The following is an 18,044-nucleotide window of genomic DNA, read 5'->3' as shown; positions in this document are numbered from 1 at the left end:
CCAGATACCCGAGACATGTCACTGACTAGCACTGGCTTTCCTCTTAAAAATTGTACATGTCTATCCCTTTTCAAACGTTTGTACCTAGTTTATCTAAGTAACGTTCATGCATCCAAGTTGCTAAGGGCCCTAGCCCTTGAGACTTGTATTTTAATAATATTAGTCTTAGAATACTCCTCTATCTACTCGCAAATCGTTAAGGTCAAACAAAACACAATAAGTCAATGTTAATCAAACATTGTGTTCCTCTTTTACCCCACTGGCAAGATTACATGTGATACATATTCTAGTCTTAAATGTAAGCTAATGCGTTTCATCACGAAATGTAAAAAAAAATTAATTGCAATATTTCTTACCAATGAAAACGGTTACATTTAATATGACAATGATCGAAAAACTAAATCGGCCCCTGTAGGTCATAAATTGTCCTTTCACCATGCCATTTGCCGAAGCTATGTTATACTTCTTACAATACTACTTTTAATCTTTACCCGTCACCTTGAGTGTCTTAAAATTATTTATATAGGCCTACCCTGCTATTGGGTGCCAGGTGTAGGCTGCTGTGCCCACACTTTCACTAAAGCCTGTCATTAAAGGGGACAATCAATTTACGAAAACGAGAAAGTTTCATGCAATTAAAGTACTTGTGTGCCATTGCTAGTTGTGTCTTGGATAGGTCCTTGATGTGTCTGTTGTCATTTTGCTGCCAAGCTACTCAAGTCACCAATAACAACGTGTATTTGATGTTGACCCAATCATCTATCATACCGAGTGTGGAGTTACCTACTCAAGTTAGGAAAATCCCGGTTTCAAAAGTTCACAAACAAGTGCAAGTGTACAAACCATGTAAGTCGATTTCGCTATAAATAACCCCGTTATTTGTACAAGTTATCGCTTACCTAGTTTCATAAACTTGCCGTGGTTTTAAGATCGCTTTCTTATATTCCTTTTCCCATATCCCGATTTATCTGCACGCACATGCTGAACAATAGGCAATATAGGGCGCCCCTGAAAAACCAATTTTTGGGATGAGAACAATATAAAAGTACATCCGCCAGTGTGAGTGCCAGATTGACAAGAGTAGGACTATAAGTTGATGTTGTCAATTAGCGCAAAAGAGTAAATGTACTGAACTAGTTCGTAGTCTATAATATAGGCCGATTGTGTTTCCAAAGACATTGATAAGTCCGTGTCAATATGTTGGAACGACCCAACGCCTTATCGATTATAAACAGGTCAAGTAGGCTTCTCGGTTTCGGGAAATCCGTGTTTTGTAAAAGAAAATTACAAATCGTCGCGTCAGTGCAACAAGGTCGTATCTCCTAAAATGGCATGAACGACGCAAAACGCGAGTTTTAGAATGGTCGTATCTCGCTTAAAATAACCCGGATGTTTACGCAAAGTCAATGGACGTCGAGATACGACCTTTTTTGCACGGAGCGTATTCGTGCGAGATACGACTTTGTTGCAGAATGGAGATATGAACGCAATACGCGAGTTTTAGAATGTTGCGTACGTTGTTATTGTTCCTGTGGTAAATTTCCTGTTGTAAATGTTCCGGTGGTAAAGTGACCATGGTATAATGTTTTTTGTGGCAATGTTGCCGGGGGTAATGTTCCTTTGTTAGTTCCCGTGGTACCTGTTCCTGCAATACCTGTTCCCGCACTGTGGTAATGTATATTTGATAATGTTCCTGCGGTATTAATGTTCTTGTAATCGCTTGACGGGATGCCATTGTATCCGATTGAACGGGATCCTTGGGGTAAAATATCCATGGTTTCTTCTGCACATGTACCAACATCAACTGTGGAAATTAAGTCAGGAAGGCTGGAAAGGAAAAGAAACAAACTTGTTAGTTTGTTAAATCAATATGGTGTTCAACGAAGAAAATAAATGAGCAGATGTAGTTTCCCTTTTAAGTTGTGTTTTAGTTGCAGTCAAACACAAATATTTGTTGTACATTTCTGTAATATACGTTTCATATTAAAAAAGAGAATAATCAACGTTTGTTAAAATACCAAAGAGTGCATGAGACAACCAATCACTTACGTATGGAAGTTTGCGGTAACATCCTGAGAATTGATTATTAAGTTATGAATGCAGAAGTTAAACCAGGAGGGTAATTTTCCATGGTCATGAGCAGATTGTGTTACCAAAATTCGTCCAAGTTCCATACTTGACATATAAAGTACTGAGTTGCATTTAACTTTTACTATGTTTAAATCTTAACCCTAAAAGGGCCGGGTTATTTTGACCATCTCTCTGCCGGGGGGGGGGGGGGGGGGGCGGCGGATTCCGCCCCCCCCCCCACTAAGATCTCGGCCATCGAGTGACGAAAATTTTGAAACTCAGTAAATGCATAGAGCAACTGTTCATAAACATACCCAAGAAATTTCATGACTATACGTCAAAGGGTTGTGCAATTATGGCTAATTAATTATTCATATGTATGAGTGGTAATTTTGCTCCGTGGGCACGACGTATATATGAAAATTCAGTATTCACGGCGCTTAGCGCTAGAAAATTTCTCAAGATGTTCTTGTTTTTGGCATCAAAAGATGCGCAAGGCTCCAAGCTCAAAAGTTGTTACAGCTTGGGTCGCGATTTTTTTTTTAAAAGCTATCGCGGAAAAACGGGGGAGGGGGGGGGGCGGATTCCGCCCCGGCCCTTTTAGGGTTAATGTTTGGTGTCATTTTATGAACAACATCTTCTTACTCCTTTTAAATTCCCAGTCAAATCACTTGAAGACAGTTTTCCAATTTGACATAAAGAGCACGAACAGTTTATACTTTTGATGAGGCAGATTTATGAAGATGCGCTGAACAAATACAGCATTGTCATCAAGTCATGTGACACGGTTCGTAAAGAGCATGGGATTTTTCAAAAAAAGTTTTCGTGTTAAATATGCGTGGATGCTTGTACGTATAGTAATAATGCAAACTGGCCTGAATATTATATAATGCCAATGACAAATTGTAGAGTTTTGTGACCCCACTTGCATTATATGAAGTTGTGTTGGGAATTCCTAACTGATGCACGTAAATGTCTTTGACACAAATTGCTGCATTGGCACTAGCTAGACGTGCTAGAGAGTAGAGACATCAAAATCCAGACTTACCGGTACATTAACAGTACTGTGTTTAGACAGACGTACTGCAAGATCCATTCAACATGACTCGATCTACTCGGTCCAGTTTTCATCATCCAGAAAATTTAACATGTCTATCTTATGTATGTTCAAGCTCACAGCAACACAGTATATAATACTTGCAATTGATCTTTGCTTACAGGCAGAAGTGAGGCACTTATTTCACACAAGTATTCACTGTTTTGAATTGTGCCATGTCCTGCCCCATGCATACCTCCCACACACCTTGGGCACGGATCCTAGACACCAGGTTAAACGACTGTTCTGAGCTCTAGTACAAAATGCACTGAGCGGACTTATTGCATTAATTGGTTAGACGCGTGATAACGGGCATTAATACCCGTTGGCGCGTAATCGCGAACTTTCCAGGTGTCCTATTGTTTGGGGTTTTTGCAAGACATCTAAAACGAAAACATTCATAAAACTGTAAGCAAAACTACTCCTTAGTTAAGATTTAATTGTTCTAAAATTGTTTAAAAATAAATACTTCAGGATATAACAGATGGTATTGTGCAGTTTTTGTCGTCACAGATGAAGTATTTACCCGTCAAATTTCGAGGAGAACACCGTTTACCCAAAATTCGTTTTTAATTAGGCTTTTATTTAAAAGTTTTAGAGAATAAGATGCCGAACCGATAAAACAAAAGTGAAATTTCATTGTTTATCTTAAAGCTGAAGATATTGTGCTCGGCATGGCATTACCATGATTAGTTAGTTATCACTTATCAGAATTCAATAATAAAGACAAAAAAACGTAGACTCATGAATATTCAAAAATATAATTCGCTGGCTTGACAGACTTCGAGGCCAGATCGGGCGCAGAGCCTTGCAAATCTAAAAGCTACGAAAGCCCGTTAGTGCCAACATTTTTAATAACCCAAACAAAAATACAAACAAAAAAATACCCCCCCAAAAAAAATTCAAACAAAAAATTCATAAAAAAAAAAGTTGGCACTAACGGGCTTTCGTACAAAAACCACCGCGCGCAGCGGTATTTGTTGAAAAGTATTCATGGTATTTGCCACCAGTACGGGCTGTTATCACGCATTAAACCAGGGCTTTGGCCGAGTCGTTAATCCTTGTGTGTAGGATCCGTGGTGTGGGTGACCTTGCAAGTGCAGAACGTGACCCCTGTATGGATAATGCACTTAGTATATGGAATCACAATGGATCATATACGGGTCACGCACTGCACTGGGCGGTGAGGTTACACATGTGGTTGTGGGGATACAGTGAACCATGCAATATACATTTACGTATGCGTGGGCTTTATGTACATGTACTGTTCAGCACATATTGGGGCAATATTTGTACATGTACATGGACGTTTTATGTCGGTGAGTCTTATTTGAGTTTTAGTTATAAGTACATTGTATATTGGATGGTAATCTCTTTTCCTTTGGTATTTTTATGTGGTAGCATAACTATCGTATTTTTTAAAGTTTTCACATGCAAATATACAGATGGGTATTGTGACAAATTATAGGTGAAGTAAAATTAAAAAAAACCACGTTTCTCATCCCCGCACGCTTCCTTTTTGGAGGCCGCCTGGATTTTTGTGTGATTTTTTATTTATGAAATATGCAATAAAAAACACCGAAAAGGTCCATAAATTCATCGGAAAATAAATACTTGCATAAATTTGTTGTAGATCGATACAACTCTTAATTACACTGTAAAGTTGTACCATAAAATCACAGTATCCAAATTATTCTGGATAATAAATTGTTTTCAATAATAATAATAAATGAATGAATGATTAGCCACAGTATTTTTATGTGCCAAATCTCCACATAAAAATAGACTGCATTCTTCATTTGACTTACATTATCAATAGCAAAATTTTAAAAAAAATGCATTTAGAACACTCATACTTGACACAGTTCTTCAAAAAAGGTCTCATGGTGTTCCCATGGTGTTCCCATGGTGTTGATCCCCAAGGTGTTCATCCCCATGGTGTTCACATGGTGTTCATCTCCATGTTGTTGATCCCCATGTTGTTGATCCCCATGGTGTTCATCCCCATGGTATTCATCTCCATGGTGTTCATCCCCATGGTGTTTATCCCCATATGGTGTTCATCGTTCCCATGGTGTTCATCAATCCCATGGTGTTTATCCCCATGGTATTTCCCCATGGGCGCATATCCGTTGAGTAGAAAAGCATTTCCGTGGCGATGCCATTGGTCACCATGGCCCCCGTGGTGGTCACCCCAACATTTCATGGTGGTGCTTTAATGGTGGTTTTGAAACCTCATGGTGGTGCCATGGTGTTACAACAGCTGTCCACCCTTACAGAAATGTCCCATGAGCATCCCATGGGATTCCCATGGGGTCCCATGGGATTCCCATGGGGTCCCATGGGACCCCATGGGAAACCCATGGGGTCATCAAGAACATCATGTAAGTTAAAATGATCATCATGGGAAACCCATGGGAACACCATGGATATTGCATGGACAACATGGGAACACCATGGGGATTTTATGAGCTCCATGGGAACACCATGGGATTTTACGGACACCATGGGAACACCATGGGGATTTTATGAACATCATGGGAACACCACGTTGAATTAATGAACACCATGGGAACATCATGGGAATTTATGGACACCATGGGAACACCATGGGAACCCCATGGGGATTTTATGGACACCATGGGAACACCATGGGGATTTTATGAACACCATGGGAACACCATTGGGATTGTATGTCACCATGGGAACACCATGGGGATTTACTGGACACCATGGGAACATCATGGGGATTTTAGACACATGGGTACACCATGAGGATATGGGGATTTTAGACACATGGGTACACCATGAGGATTCGTACGCCATGGGAACACCATAATGTGGGTGATATAAATTATGGATACAATGGGAACACCATGGAGATTTAAAAGGCAGCACGGGGACACTGCCGGGTTATACTGGAGAACATCCATGTGCCATGAAAAACCATCATAGACCCAATTGCACTCCCAAGTTATAGGCAAACCTTTCTTTGATTTAATTACTTATTCGCCTAGCTGTAAATTTGAATTCAATTAAAAATATTTCCCTTGTGGCCATAGAGGTTATCAAGAATTATATTTGTTAAGCTGACCATGGGAAACTCCTGTGGATGTTCACCAATTGAACACAATGGGATAAACACCATGGGACACCATGGGAACACCATGGGACCACCATGGGACATTTTTGTGACAATCTCTTACAATAACGAGTGTTGTAATTGCACATTTTTGAATTTTTTTGTTGATAAGTGAAGTTAAATGATGCATACAGTATTTTTTTTATGTAGACAATGTGTCATTCAAACTTTGGATAATATTGATTTATTTATTATTATGGTTGGAAACATTTATGAGAAAATAAATTGGGAACACTGTGATAATATGGTACAACTTGACAAGTGGTATGGGAGCAATAATGTGGACTTCAGTTATAGAGTGCTCAAGCCGCTCCTATTACGTAGAACAGCCCACATCGATTATCGACTGTCCACCCTCAAACCATGTTATATTTGTATATTGCCTACCAACCTAAACATCAAATATACTGTATTGTTTTATATGTATCCGCGTAGGATTGATTTTGGCCCACTGGATCGTCATGGAAAAGTATGTAACCCTCGAGGAATGTAAGTACACACCACACAATTTAGAATCACAGGCCTGGGATGGACAACACTTGTTGATGTTTTTCTTTTTTTTTTGTCCCTTAAAGTGAAATCACCTGTTGCCGTGATCGGTGTCAATTTGGGCATTCAATAATCAAGATGTTTTCTTGTATTGTTACGTCGACCGTTGACGGTTTTTTACTTGTTTCAATGTTGCGTCCGTAGCAACTTGGCGAAGGAACATACGGAACTCTGGAAGTGCCATCCGACTTGTTCATATACTGACTTACTTTATCTCAGGATGACGACGTAATACGGGCAAGATGACGACATCCTGAGATGATTTATTAGGGGATGGCGACATCCTGAAAGTAGGATGACGACATCGCGAGATAATTTATTATGGGACGACAACATCCTGGAAATAGGATGATGATATCCTGATATAATTTATTATAGCATGACAACATCCTAAAAGTAGGATGACGACATCCTGAGATAAATTATTAGGGGATGACGACATCCTAAATTGAGGAAGACGACATCCTGAGATAGTTTATTATGGCATGACGACATCCTGAAAATAGGATGACGACATCCTGATACAATTTATTATGGCATGATGACATCCTGAAAGTAAGATGACTTTATCCTGAGATAATTTATTATGGGATGACGAGATTCTGAAAGTAGGATGATAACATCCTTAGATAGTTTGTTATGGGATAACACCATCCTGGAAGCAGGGTTTCGACATCGTGACATAATTTATCACAGGGTGCATTGAAGCCATCTTCAAAACGCACAGGTGGACGTGTGGCTTGTATCCAATTCACCCCATCGCTGTATATATATGGTATTTATTTGATGATGAGAGGTCATGATGTCTGTGCGTTCCCATGATGGATTCAATGCACCCCGTGATATCTCAGGATGTCCTTTTCCTATTTTCAGGATGTCGTCATGCCCTTAAAAACTATCTCAGGATATCATCATGCCAGAAGAGATTGTCTTAAGATGTCGTCACCCCGATTATCAGGATGTCGTCATGCCATATTAGATTACGACGAGATGTCATCATCCTACTTTGAGGATGTCGTCATCCCTAACAAATTATATCAGGATGTCGTCATCTTGCCTGTATTTGGTCGTCATCTGGAGATAAAATAAGTCAGTATCTGAACAAGTCGAATGGCACTTCCAGAGCTCCGTAGGAACCCGATGTGTTTCTAATGAACACAGTAATGTTGCATAACCTTAAAACAATAACACGGGTAGATGACAAGGTGTGTCAATATTGAGAATACAATATACTTTGTGTCTTTCCCCAAACAATTGCAGGGTGTCCCCCCAAAAAAAGTTGTGCGAGCAGATATCCTTCAATAATAATTATACTCTTGTGTATAATCAGTGAACATCCACAAATATCCGTTTAGGCAAACCAGAGATTTAACAGATTGTAAAAGGCTATGGGTTTTCACCCCTTTCAATGGGATTAACACAGTTAGTGATATCACTGGTTCGGATTGTCATGGGTCTTTTAACTCTGATGTAATTAAGTTCACTGTGGCCGGGAAATCCCATCTCATTGGAATGGGTGCAAAACCCATGGCCTTGATAGATTTCTTGTTTGCATAAACGGATTTCCATGACATTTTTAACTGAATATACCCAAACGTTTAATTGATTATGCTCCATCAAGATGATGGAGTAGTTATGTTTTGGAACTTTTTTAGAAATTAAGGGATATCTGCTTGCAAACGTTTATTATTATTATTGGGGGGGGGGAGGACCTTCTATATTATTTTGTCTTGTAGTTAGGGAAGTTTTGAGCCGACGGTTTTCGGACGAGTTTCCTCAAGTTCTAAGCGAGTACGAAGGAGTGCCTCTATTCCCAGAAGTAGACGAGGTGGTTCGTGAACTCAAGACGTTTGACGTCAGAGAAGATGACTGTTGGGTCGTTACATATCCCAAAGCAGGTTTGTCAATGAAGGGCAAACACCAAATATTGAATACTTATCGCCCCGATGCAAATTCCATCTTATCTTTAGATTTATATGAATGTTTTAATGAATACATTTTGAGAAATGTGTTGCTAATTGGGTGTTTTTTTTCGTTTTCACGAACAGCCACTTCTCTTAATTGATTAATTCTGCAAAACTAATCACCTAATTTTCTTAAAGTTTGCTACATCTAGGAAGATTAGAAGCTCTTCTTTCCTCTGATACCTAAATCTGGCATATTTTATGCATGTTTTAGTTTCAAATTGTCGAATGAATAAAGGATCAACTTTAAACGCAATTATCTCGAATGTTTGTTCAGACAGTGAAATACTAAATTCGCCTCTTCGTGAAAACGGTGACGACATCATTGGAAACTGTGTGTTAAACAACGCCTTAATACATTCCCGTAATATGATTGACAGGTCGCTAATCCTGTGTCATTGCATTATTGTCCCAACGTGCGGTACGACCACACTGCCAAAAAAAAAAAAAAAAATAGAAGTTCCACTCCAAGGTGAATATAACTTCTATTGCGCAGTCGCATTATTGTTGCGCTATAACACAGCTCTGATGTTGTACATTCATAGTAACAGTTTATACGCTACCAATCAGACGACAAAGGTCAATTTAAGGCTTGTATAAAACAAATAAAAACTATTTCAATTCGTGCAATGGTAATAATAATAGCATTCGGTGACAGATGGAATGCTCCATTCCGCTCAGCTTCGCGACCGAGGAATGGAATATGTTGTTTGTCATCTCATGAAAGTAATATAAAAATTGCACTCATAAATATCCACTATTTGTATCAAATTGTTGCCTAGCATTCTGTGTTACTCTATCTGCAAATTGTTTGGTATTTTGTCAATTATTATTCAATATGTGACCTACTAAGGCAAAATGAGGAATGTCCCCCATTAACTGTTTTGAGCAATGGACGCCTGGAGTCGGATATTCTAAAAAAATCGTGTCAAATGTATATTGATTGTTTTGTATTTTTGAATAACCAACGTGTCTCAGTATACACACTATGCATTTTTGTTGGAAAATGGAAAAAAAATACCAACAAAAGTGAAAAAACGGAATAATGTTTTTCACTGTCGTTGGCGGCGAAATGTATGTCTTTGTTTTCAAAGCCGTTTTTCTTGAAATGAGGTTAATGAAATTTGGCAGGACACTGTTGAAGTTCCTGCGGCATATCGTTGGAATAAAAAAAGATACAGAAGTAAATTTTGTATCATTGGAAAGCCAATTATCAGAATTGCGTTTTAGTACATAACGTGAAAAGCCAAAGGTGGGGGTTATTCCTCATATTGATACGGCAAGTCACATATACCAACTGCCGACACGCTTCGGCTAATTAATACTTCCCAATATTGGGCAAATAACATACCCAAAAGTGTTTTATCCACTTTTTTTCAGTGTTTGTTTGAACGTAATTTAACGTAGCAATGTGTTACACTTTTCATATTCATTTCATTAAACTATTTTGAACAGGTACAACTTGGGTGCAAGAGATTGTGTCCTGCGTGATGCATGACGGGAACCTGCAAGCAGTTAATGAGAGGCATACCGTATTCCGTGTGCCGTACATTGATCAGACGATTCCTGCGCGAGCACGACAATGGAAAAATGTAGGTTCACATCATTGTCGTTTCTAATTCGGGCGATTCAAAATGCAGTGCGCCACCAAGAGTTTGCATTGGAGAGTCCATTTTTTTTTTCAGGGCTACGGTCGACAAAACATGGCCCACTTGAATGAGGTCCGTAGACAACTTGAGCTAATATGTCATAGTTTGGGGCATCTGCCGCCTTACAAAAAACACCATATCGATAAAAAGAAAAGAAATGGGGAAATAGCTATTCGAGTCATACGCTTACGAAATTGCTGGGCGGAAAAATGAACAATGTCCCGAGCTGCGAATTTGTGGACCATCCACCACAATGCACTGGAAAAAAAAGTGAATTCTCTGTGGCCAACTCTGGGTGGAGCACTGCATTGCGACTCGCCCGAATTGTGTGGGGATGCATGGAGGCGGAACAAGGGGGTCTTAACCTCGTTCCCATTGCGTCATGACAGACCCTTCCCTCGAGCTCCCCCTGGGTCTACTTTACTGGGTCTTCTTTACAGAAAAACTGTCCACAGTCTGGAACGCTTTCAGATGATCCAGTGAATTTCCACGCCCTTAAAACAATATTTTAATCCCCTTAGGGTAGAGCAAACTATCATCGAATCCCGCTCTAAATGGAAATTGTTTTAAAGAATTTGAGAACCTAGGTTTGCCTTAGTTTCAAGTGGAGGGGGTCGAAATCTGAGCTCACACGACAAATATTATAACGACATATAGGTATGCCTGTCCGCAATACTGGGATCATGGATTCACCTCTGGGATTATTTAAACGAAGCTATATCCAAGCAACGCTTTCTAGGTAAGTTTGCAAATGGAAAACACTTAATCGTTTAACTTCTTACATCGTTTTTGTACTTCTAAATCGTTTGTGTAAATTCAAGCAATGTTCTCTCATATTTAGTAATTGTATCAGTCAAAGTTTTTCAACAGTGTTAATACAATAGTTATAGAGTTACCCCAACACAGGCATTAGACGGCTATACTTTTTTTTTCTCGGGGTAAGTATAAAACATGCCGTGGGCTTGAGCTGCTTATGTTAGTTGGACAGTGGTTGGTCGGCGGGTGGGTGGGTTCACTGGGTTGGTTGGTTGGTGGAAGGCCATATAATGTATTCATGCAACTCGAGTATCACAGCTCTGCTAAGGAAGGCCGGTTTTGATAACACTGATGCGAATGGTTCAAATTGGCATATTTTTTGCATTTTAGCTCATGCCCCATTGGTTTTTGTATTCTCTACTCCCGAGGTACCGGTACGGCCTGCATGTGCGCACGGATGTGCCGTAAGCCGTCTCCACACGTTATCCGGCCGCCGTGGGTTGCACCACTTGGTATGTGTTTGCTAAACACTCTTTTCACTTTGTTTTTTTTTTTTGGTCTCTAAAATGTCGTCTACAGATGCCGCCCATTCCGAAGATCGTGGCTGAGATGCCGTCACCCCGGGTCATTAAGTCGCATCTACCAGGTCAACTCCTGCCCCCGCAGCTGTGGCAGAAACATTCCAAGCTTGTCTACGTTATCCGCGACCCAAAGGACGTGATTGTGTCCTTCTTCCACTTCGAGAAGATGTTTGATCCGGAGAAAGCTGAGAAATCTTTTGCGGATCTCTACGAAAGGGCGATGACCGGGAAAGGTAACGCACATTTCTCTCTTGCTGCATTTCATTTATTGCCTTCCCATACATGTACAGAGTTGAGGAGTGTGGCCTTTTTAGGATCTGTAACTTATGTTCACAGGATCAGGGGTTCGATTCCAGCTGCTGGCCATATGTTGTGTCTTTGGGCAAGTCACTTCATCCCCACCTGCCTCTCTCTACCCAGGAGTATTAATTGGTACCGGCATAAGCTGGGGAGTAACCTGCAATGGACTAGCATCCCATCCAGGGGGAGTAGAAATATTCTCAGTCGTTTCAGCTACTGAAACTGGAGATAAACGCCAACCTGATGGGCCACATCGTGACAAGACTGTATACTTACCTACTTTTTGCATGTACAAACCAATACATCTTCATTGTTCGTTCCAATACCACACAAAATTGCAAGAACCTGTTGAGGGTGACGTTTTAAACTATGTATTTGTTATATTATTTATTATTTAAAAACACGGTGTAACAAAGTGAATGTATGTAGTAAAATAATCTAAAATGGTAACGAAATAAACCGATGGGGGTTTGAACATGCGACCACTGGATTTTACTATTTGTACCCGCTCGCCAGTCAGTACTTATTCAACGTTTACATTTTACTTTATTTTATTAGTGGACAGGTAGCGCAAAACAAACATCACCTCATTCCATTCGTTTGGTTTTTCTAAAGTTATGTACGGGGCATGGTGGGATCACTATTTGTACTTTTGGAAGAGAAGACACGAACCGAATGTTCTCCTGTTGAGATTCGAAGATTTGAAGAAAGTGAGTAGATGCTTATTTTTGTTCCACTGTTTTGCTAACATGATTAATAGATAATTGTCTGATAAAACTTTATCAGAATTTTCTGTTGAAACGGTTGCCCCTCCACGTGGGAGTTGCTCACGCTTACAGGCAGGGGTAGCATACACGATACAATAGAAAGAATTTCCTGGAAGCTTTCCGACTGACGACAAATGAACAAAAAAACGAGAGACCGCATCGGCCACTTTGTTAAATGAGAGTAATTAATAAAAGGTGCAATCTTGTGTCTTGAAATTTAGCAGACAATACAGAGGAATTTCATAAACTGTGAGAATATTCTAAAACCGGTTTTGGACAGATTCGTCAATTTGTCTAAACATTGACGATTATTTTGTTATCAAAGTTAGATCAAAGTTAAGTCAATGACTAGTCAGGTCACGAGTATGAACAATGACAAAACATTTGATGATACGTCACTTTAATGACAGTTCAACGAGGCGTCACTTCACGTGAGCTTAGATGTAACTGGTGACTGATTTTATAATCTGAGACTTACATGTGACAACCTGTGAATATTTGTGTTACAAACGATAATGTAATAACCAACGGATAACGTATTACCAACCGGTACTATAATAGCAATTAACCGACAAAACAATAAAATTGACTAACAGTGAAGTAAGGTTTTGTTACATTATCGGTTAGGACTGATAATGTAACACAAATTAACTGATAGTGTAGCACATTCTACTACACTATCGGTAAATGTTCGTTACATAATCGGTTAATGATACGGTATTGGTCAATTGTTGTATACATACGTTATCGGTTGGTTATTACATTATCAGTTGTAACAAATTGAATACAATCCAATTTCTCATTCAGGATCTGCGAGGTAATATCGAGAGGGTCAGTCTGTTTCTCGGCAAGAACCTGTCAGCCGCGATACTGGATGCGATTACGGAGCACTGCACGTTCAGCAACATGCAGAAGAACCCCATGACAAACATGGACACACTGTACCCGCACAGCATAAAAACAGGAGGTACCTTTATGCGAAAAGGTATTTTTTGAAAGTGCATACCTATGTTCCCCAAACCCTATAACCCTAACCCTAACCCTATAGGGATTTTGGGGAACATATATGTATTTGGGAACATTGGGTAGACCCCGTTGTTTTAGGCCTGTTACAAAATGTTACAATCTTTTCCAGCCAATATGCAGTATCACATTTCATATTAAAATGAGCAAATTGGAAAGAAAATGATTTTTGGGGGGAAGGTGTGGACGTAATAATTCAAATGAACGTGAAGACACGTAATGCATGTTGGAAATAACAGCACCAAGTACACGATATAAATCCATTACTTGCCAAATGCGGGATCGCCTCGGGATACAGGAAGAAAGTTTCCTATCCAGGGCATACTATTACAAACGAGGTTGGAAATAAAGTATAAGCACTGGGGACGAGGTTGAAGCGATTGTGTTTTGGGTTTAATTGGAACTGTTGCTGACTACATCCATTGTCCTAATGGTGTTGTTTTTTCTCAACAGGCAACGTCGGGGGTTGGAAAGATTGGTTCACTGTGGCACAGAACGAAGCCATGGACGCCCTCATTAAGGACAAGCTGCACGGCACCGGACTCACCTTCGACTAGTCAAGCAAGCTGCGCTCATTCCCAGCTGAACATCATTACACTGACAAACAGCTATGAGCAAGTGCGATCAAAACTGTACAAAATAACAAAAAGAATACATAATTCACTATGAAATGATAATGCATGTTGTTGAAACGATTGCTAACAGGTATATTTGACCGTTCACAAACCTATCATAGACATGTGCTGTTTTTGTATGATCACCGCGCGAAGGAAATTGGGGATAAGAAGGTTGCGTTTCCTTAAGAATCGAGTCATTGGAGCATGCAATAGTTGTCATTCCAGTACCCATGGGGCGTCGCACATTTAACAGTATGGGCGTCCGCTGGGGTGTCAATGCCAGCCTGCCCACACAAAAATGACAAATTGAGAAAATGAAAGTCAGAGAGCAAGAAGTTTGGGAAATAGGGGGCCTAATGCGCAAATACAATCTTTAAGACGATAAATCTTGCCATCTTGGTACTGAAGTATCAAGCACCAAAAAAGTATATAGAAAAGTTATGCCAAATGCCCCACTTTGCCATATTATCACTAGTGCAAGATATCCACGGCAGCAGTGGCAGCTATGATGGTCAGTGCAATGTTCGATCCAACACTTCATGCCTTCCGGTAAGAGCTTTGCCCCCCCCCCCCCTGGAAAAAAAACAACAACTGGCGGAGCCCATGCCAGTCAAGATTTATTTTCAGAAAATTTTTCAAATAGCGTCTGCGCTTAAATAGCCGTGGGTCATCCAGAAACTGGCGTAGGACCTGTTAGCTCAAAGTTGATTTTCAACTATATATATTTCATTGCGAGACCAGTTGGCTCAAAAATACGATGCTTATAATATGCGTAAAGACAAAGCGGAAAAATCGGATTTTATTCTTCCTGTTTTGACATGTGTGGATTGCATATTTGCATGTCACCTTTAACAGCGGTTCGTTTAATTGTCTTCAAACGGAGGCGGGTCGGCGTTGCCGGGATGGACTAGTCTGGCCGCCAGATACCCGAGACATGTCACTGACTAGCACTGGCTTTCCTCGTAAAAATTGTACATGTCTATCCCTTTTCAAACGTTTGTACCTAGTTTATCTTAGTAACGTTCATGCATCCAAGTTGCTAAGGGCCCTAGCCCTTGAGACTTGTATTTTAATAATATTAGTGTTAGAATACCCTCTATCTACTCGCAAATCGTTAAGGTCAAACAAAACACAATAAGCCAATGTTAATCAAACATTGTGTTCCTCTTTTACCCCACTGGCAAGATTACATGTGATACATATTCTCATTTCGTTTCATCACGAAATGTAAAAAAAAAAAAATAATTGCAATATTTCTTACCAATGAAAACGGTTACATTTAATATGACAATGATCGAAAAAATAAATCGGCCCCTGTAGGTCATAAATTGTCCTTTCACCATGCCAATTGCCGAATGTTATACTTCTTACAATACTACTTTTAATCTTTACCCGTCACCTTGAGTGTCTTTTAAAATTATTTATATAGGCCTACCCTGCTATTGGGTGCCACGTGTAGGCTGCTGTGCCCACAGTTTCACTAAAGCTTGTCATTAAAGGGGACAATCAATTTACGAAAACGAGAAAGTTTCATGCAATTAAAGTACTTGTGTGCCATTTATAGTAGTGTCTTGGATAGGTCCTTGATGTGTCTGTTGTCATTTTGCTGCCAAGTTACTCAAGCCACCAATTACAACGTGTATTTGATGTTGACCCAATCATCTTTCATATCGAGTGTGGAGTTACCTACTCAATTTAGGGAAATCCTGGTTTCAAAAGTTCACAAACAAGTGCAAGTGTACAAACCATGTAAGTCAATTTCGCTATATATAACCCCGTTATTTGTACACGTTATCACTTACCTAGTTTCATAAACTTGCCGTGGTTTTAAGATTGCTTTCTTATATTCCTTTTCCTATTTCCCGATTTATCTGCACGCAAATGCTGGTTAGTTCGAGAACAATAAGCAATATAGAGGGCGCCCCTGAAAAACCAATTTTTGGGATGAGAACAATATAAAAATACATCCACCAGTGTGAGTCCCAGATTGACAAGAGTAAGACTATAAGTTGTTGTTAAGAAAGGGTTGGTATTATGCGAAGCATAATCAATTAGCGCAAAAGAGTAGATGTACTGAAATAGTTGGTAATGTATAATATAGGCCGATAATATAGTCCGTGTCAATATGTTGGAACGACCCAACGCCTTATCGATCATAAACATGTCAAGTAGGCTTCTCGGTTTCGGGAAATCCGTGGTTTTTTTTTTAGAAAGTTACAAATCGTCGCGTCAGTGCAACAAGGTCGTTTCTCCTAAAATGGCATGAACGACGCAAAACGCGAGTTTTAGAATGTCAAAAAGGCTTATCTCGCTTAAAATAACCCGGATGTTTACGCAAAGTCAATGGACGTCGAGATACGACCTTGTTGCACGGAGCGTATTCGCGCGAGATACGACTTTGTTGCAGAATGGAGTTATGAACGCAAAACGCGAGTTTTAGAATGTTGTGTACGTTGTTATTGTTCCTGTGGTCAATGTTCCTGTGGTAAAAGTTCCGGTGGTAAATGTTCCTGTGGTAAATGTTCCTGTGGTAAATGTTCCTGTGGTAAAGTGACCATAATATAATGTTTTTGTGGCAATGTTGCCGGGGGTAATGTTCCTTTGTTAGTTCCTGTGGTACCTGATCCTGCAGTACCTGTTCCTGCACTGTGGTAATGTATTAATGTTCTTGTAGTAATCGCTTGATGGGATTCCATTGTATCCGATTGAACGGGATCCTTGGGGTAAAATATCCATGGTTTCTTCTGCACATGAACCAACATCAATGGTGGAAATTAAGTCAGGAAAGCTGGAAAAGAAAAGAAACAAACTTGTTAGTTTGTTTGAATCAACATGGTGTTCAACGAAGAAAATAAATGAGCAGATGCAGTTTCCCTTTTAAGTTGTGTTTTAGTTGCAGTCAAACACAAATATTTTTTGTACATTTCTGTAATATACGTTTCATATTAAAAAAAAAGAATAATAACGTTTGTTAAAATACCAAAGAGTGCATGAGACAACCAATCACTTACGTATGGAAGTTTGCGGTAACATCCTAAGAATTGATTATTAAGTTATCAATGCAGAAGTTAAACCTGGAGAGTATTTTTCCATGGTCATGAGCAGATTGTGTTACCAAAATTCGTCCAAGTTCCATACTTGACATATAAAGTACTGAGTTGCATTTAACTTTTACTATGTTTAAATCTTAACCCTAAGAGGGCCGGGTTATTTTGACCATCTCTCAGCCGGGGGGCGGCGGATTCCGCCCCCCCCCCCCCTAAGATCTCGGCCATCGAGTGACGAACATTTTTGAAACTCAGTAAATGCATAGAGCAACTGTTCATAAACATACCCAAGAAATTTTATGACTATACGTCAAAGGGTTGTGCAATTATGGCTAATTAATTATTCATATGTATGAGTAGTAATTTTGCTCCGTGTGCACGACGTATATATGAAAATACAGTATTCACGGCGCGTAGCGCTAGAAAATTTCTCAAGATTTTCTTGTTTTGGGCATCAAAAGATGCGCAAGGCTCCAAGCTCAA

General features: G+C 39.7%; 2 protein-coding genes across 2 annotated transcripts in view; both read left to right on the top strand.

Moving 5' to 3' along the window:
- The first annotated feature begins 4,119 nt into the window (after positions 1–4,119).
- Positions 4,120–18,044, top strand: part of LOC119735985 (sulfotransferase family cytosolic 1B member 1-like) — a 28,617-nt gene continuing 14,692 nt past the window's right edge. The window contains exon 1 of the mRNA XM_038209966.1: positions 4,120–4,485. Coding sequence (XP_038065894.1) covers positions 4,284–4,485 — 202 coding nt within the window. The 5' untranslated portion in view covers positions 4,120–4,283. The remainder of the gene's footprint in view (positions 4,486–18,044) is intronic.
- Positions 6,621–15,087, top strand: LOC119735987 (sulfotransferase 1C2-like). Its single transcript, XM_038209968.1, has 7 exons — positions 6,621–6,797; positions 8,594–8,755; positions 10,277–10,413; positions 11,806–12,040; positions 12,723–12,817; positions 13,682–13,859; positions 14,351–15,087. The coding sequence occupies exons 1-7, from the start codon at positions 6,770–6,772 to the stop codon at positions 14,452–14,454; spliced, it is 939 nt and encodes a 312-aa protein (XP_038065896.1). The 5' UTR covers positions 6,621–6,769; the 3' UTR covers positions 14,455–15,087.

Source organism: Patiria miniata, unplaced genomic scaffold (genome assembly GCF_015706575.1).
Source record: "Patiria miniata isolate m_02_andy unplaced genomic scaffold, ASM1570657v1 HiC_scaffold_29, whole genome shotgun sequence".
In the NCBI taxonomy this organism is placed as follows: Eukaryota; Metazoa; Echinodermata; class Asteroidea; order Valvatida; family Asterinidae; genus Patiria; species Patiria miniata.
This window is presented reverse-complemented; position numbering and strand designations above follow the sequence as displayed.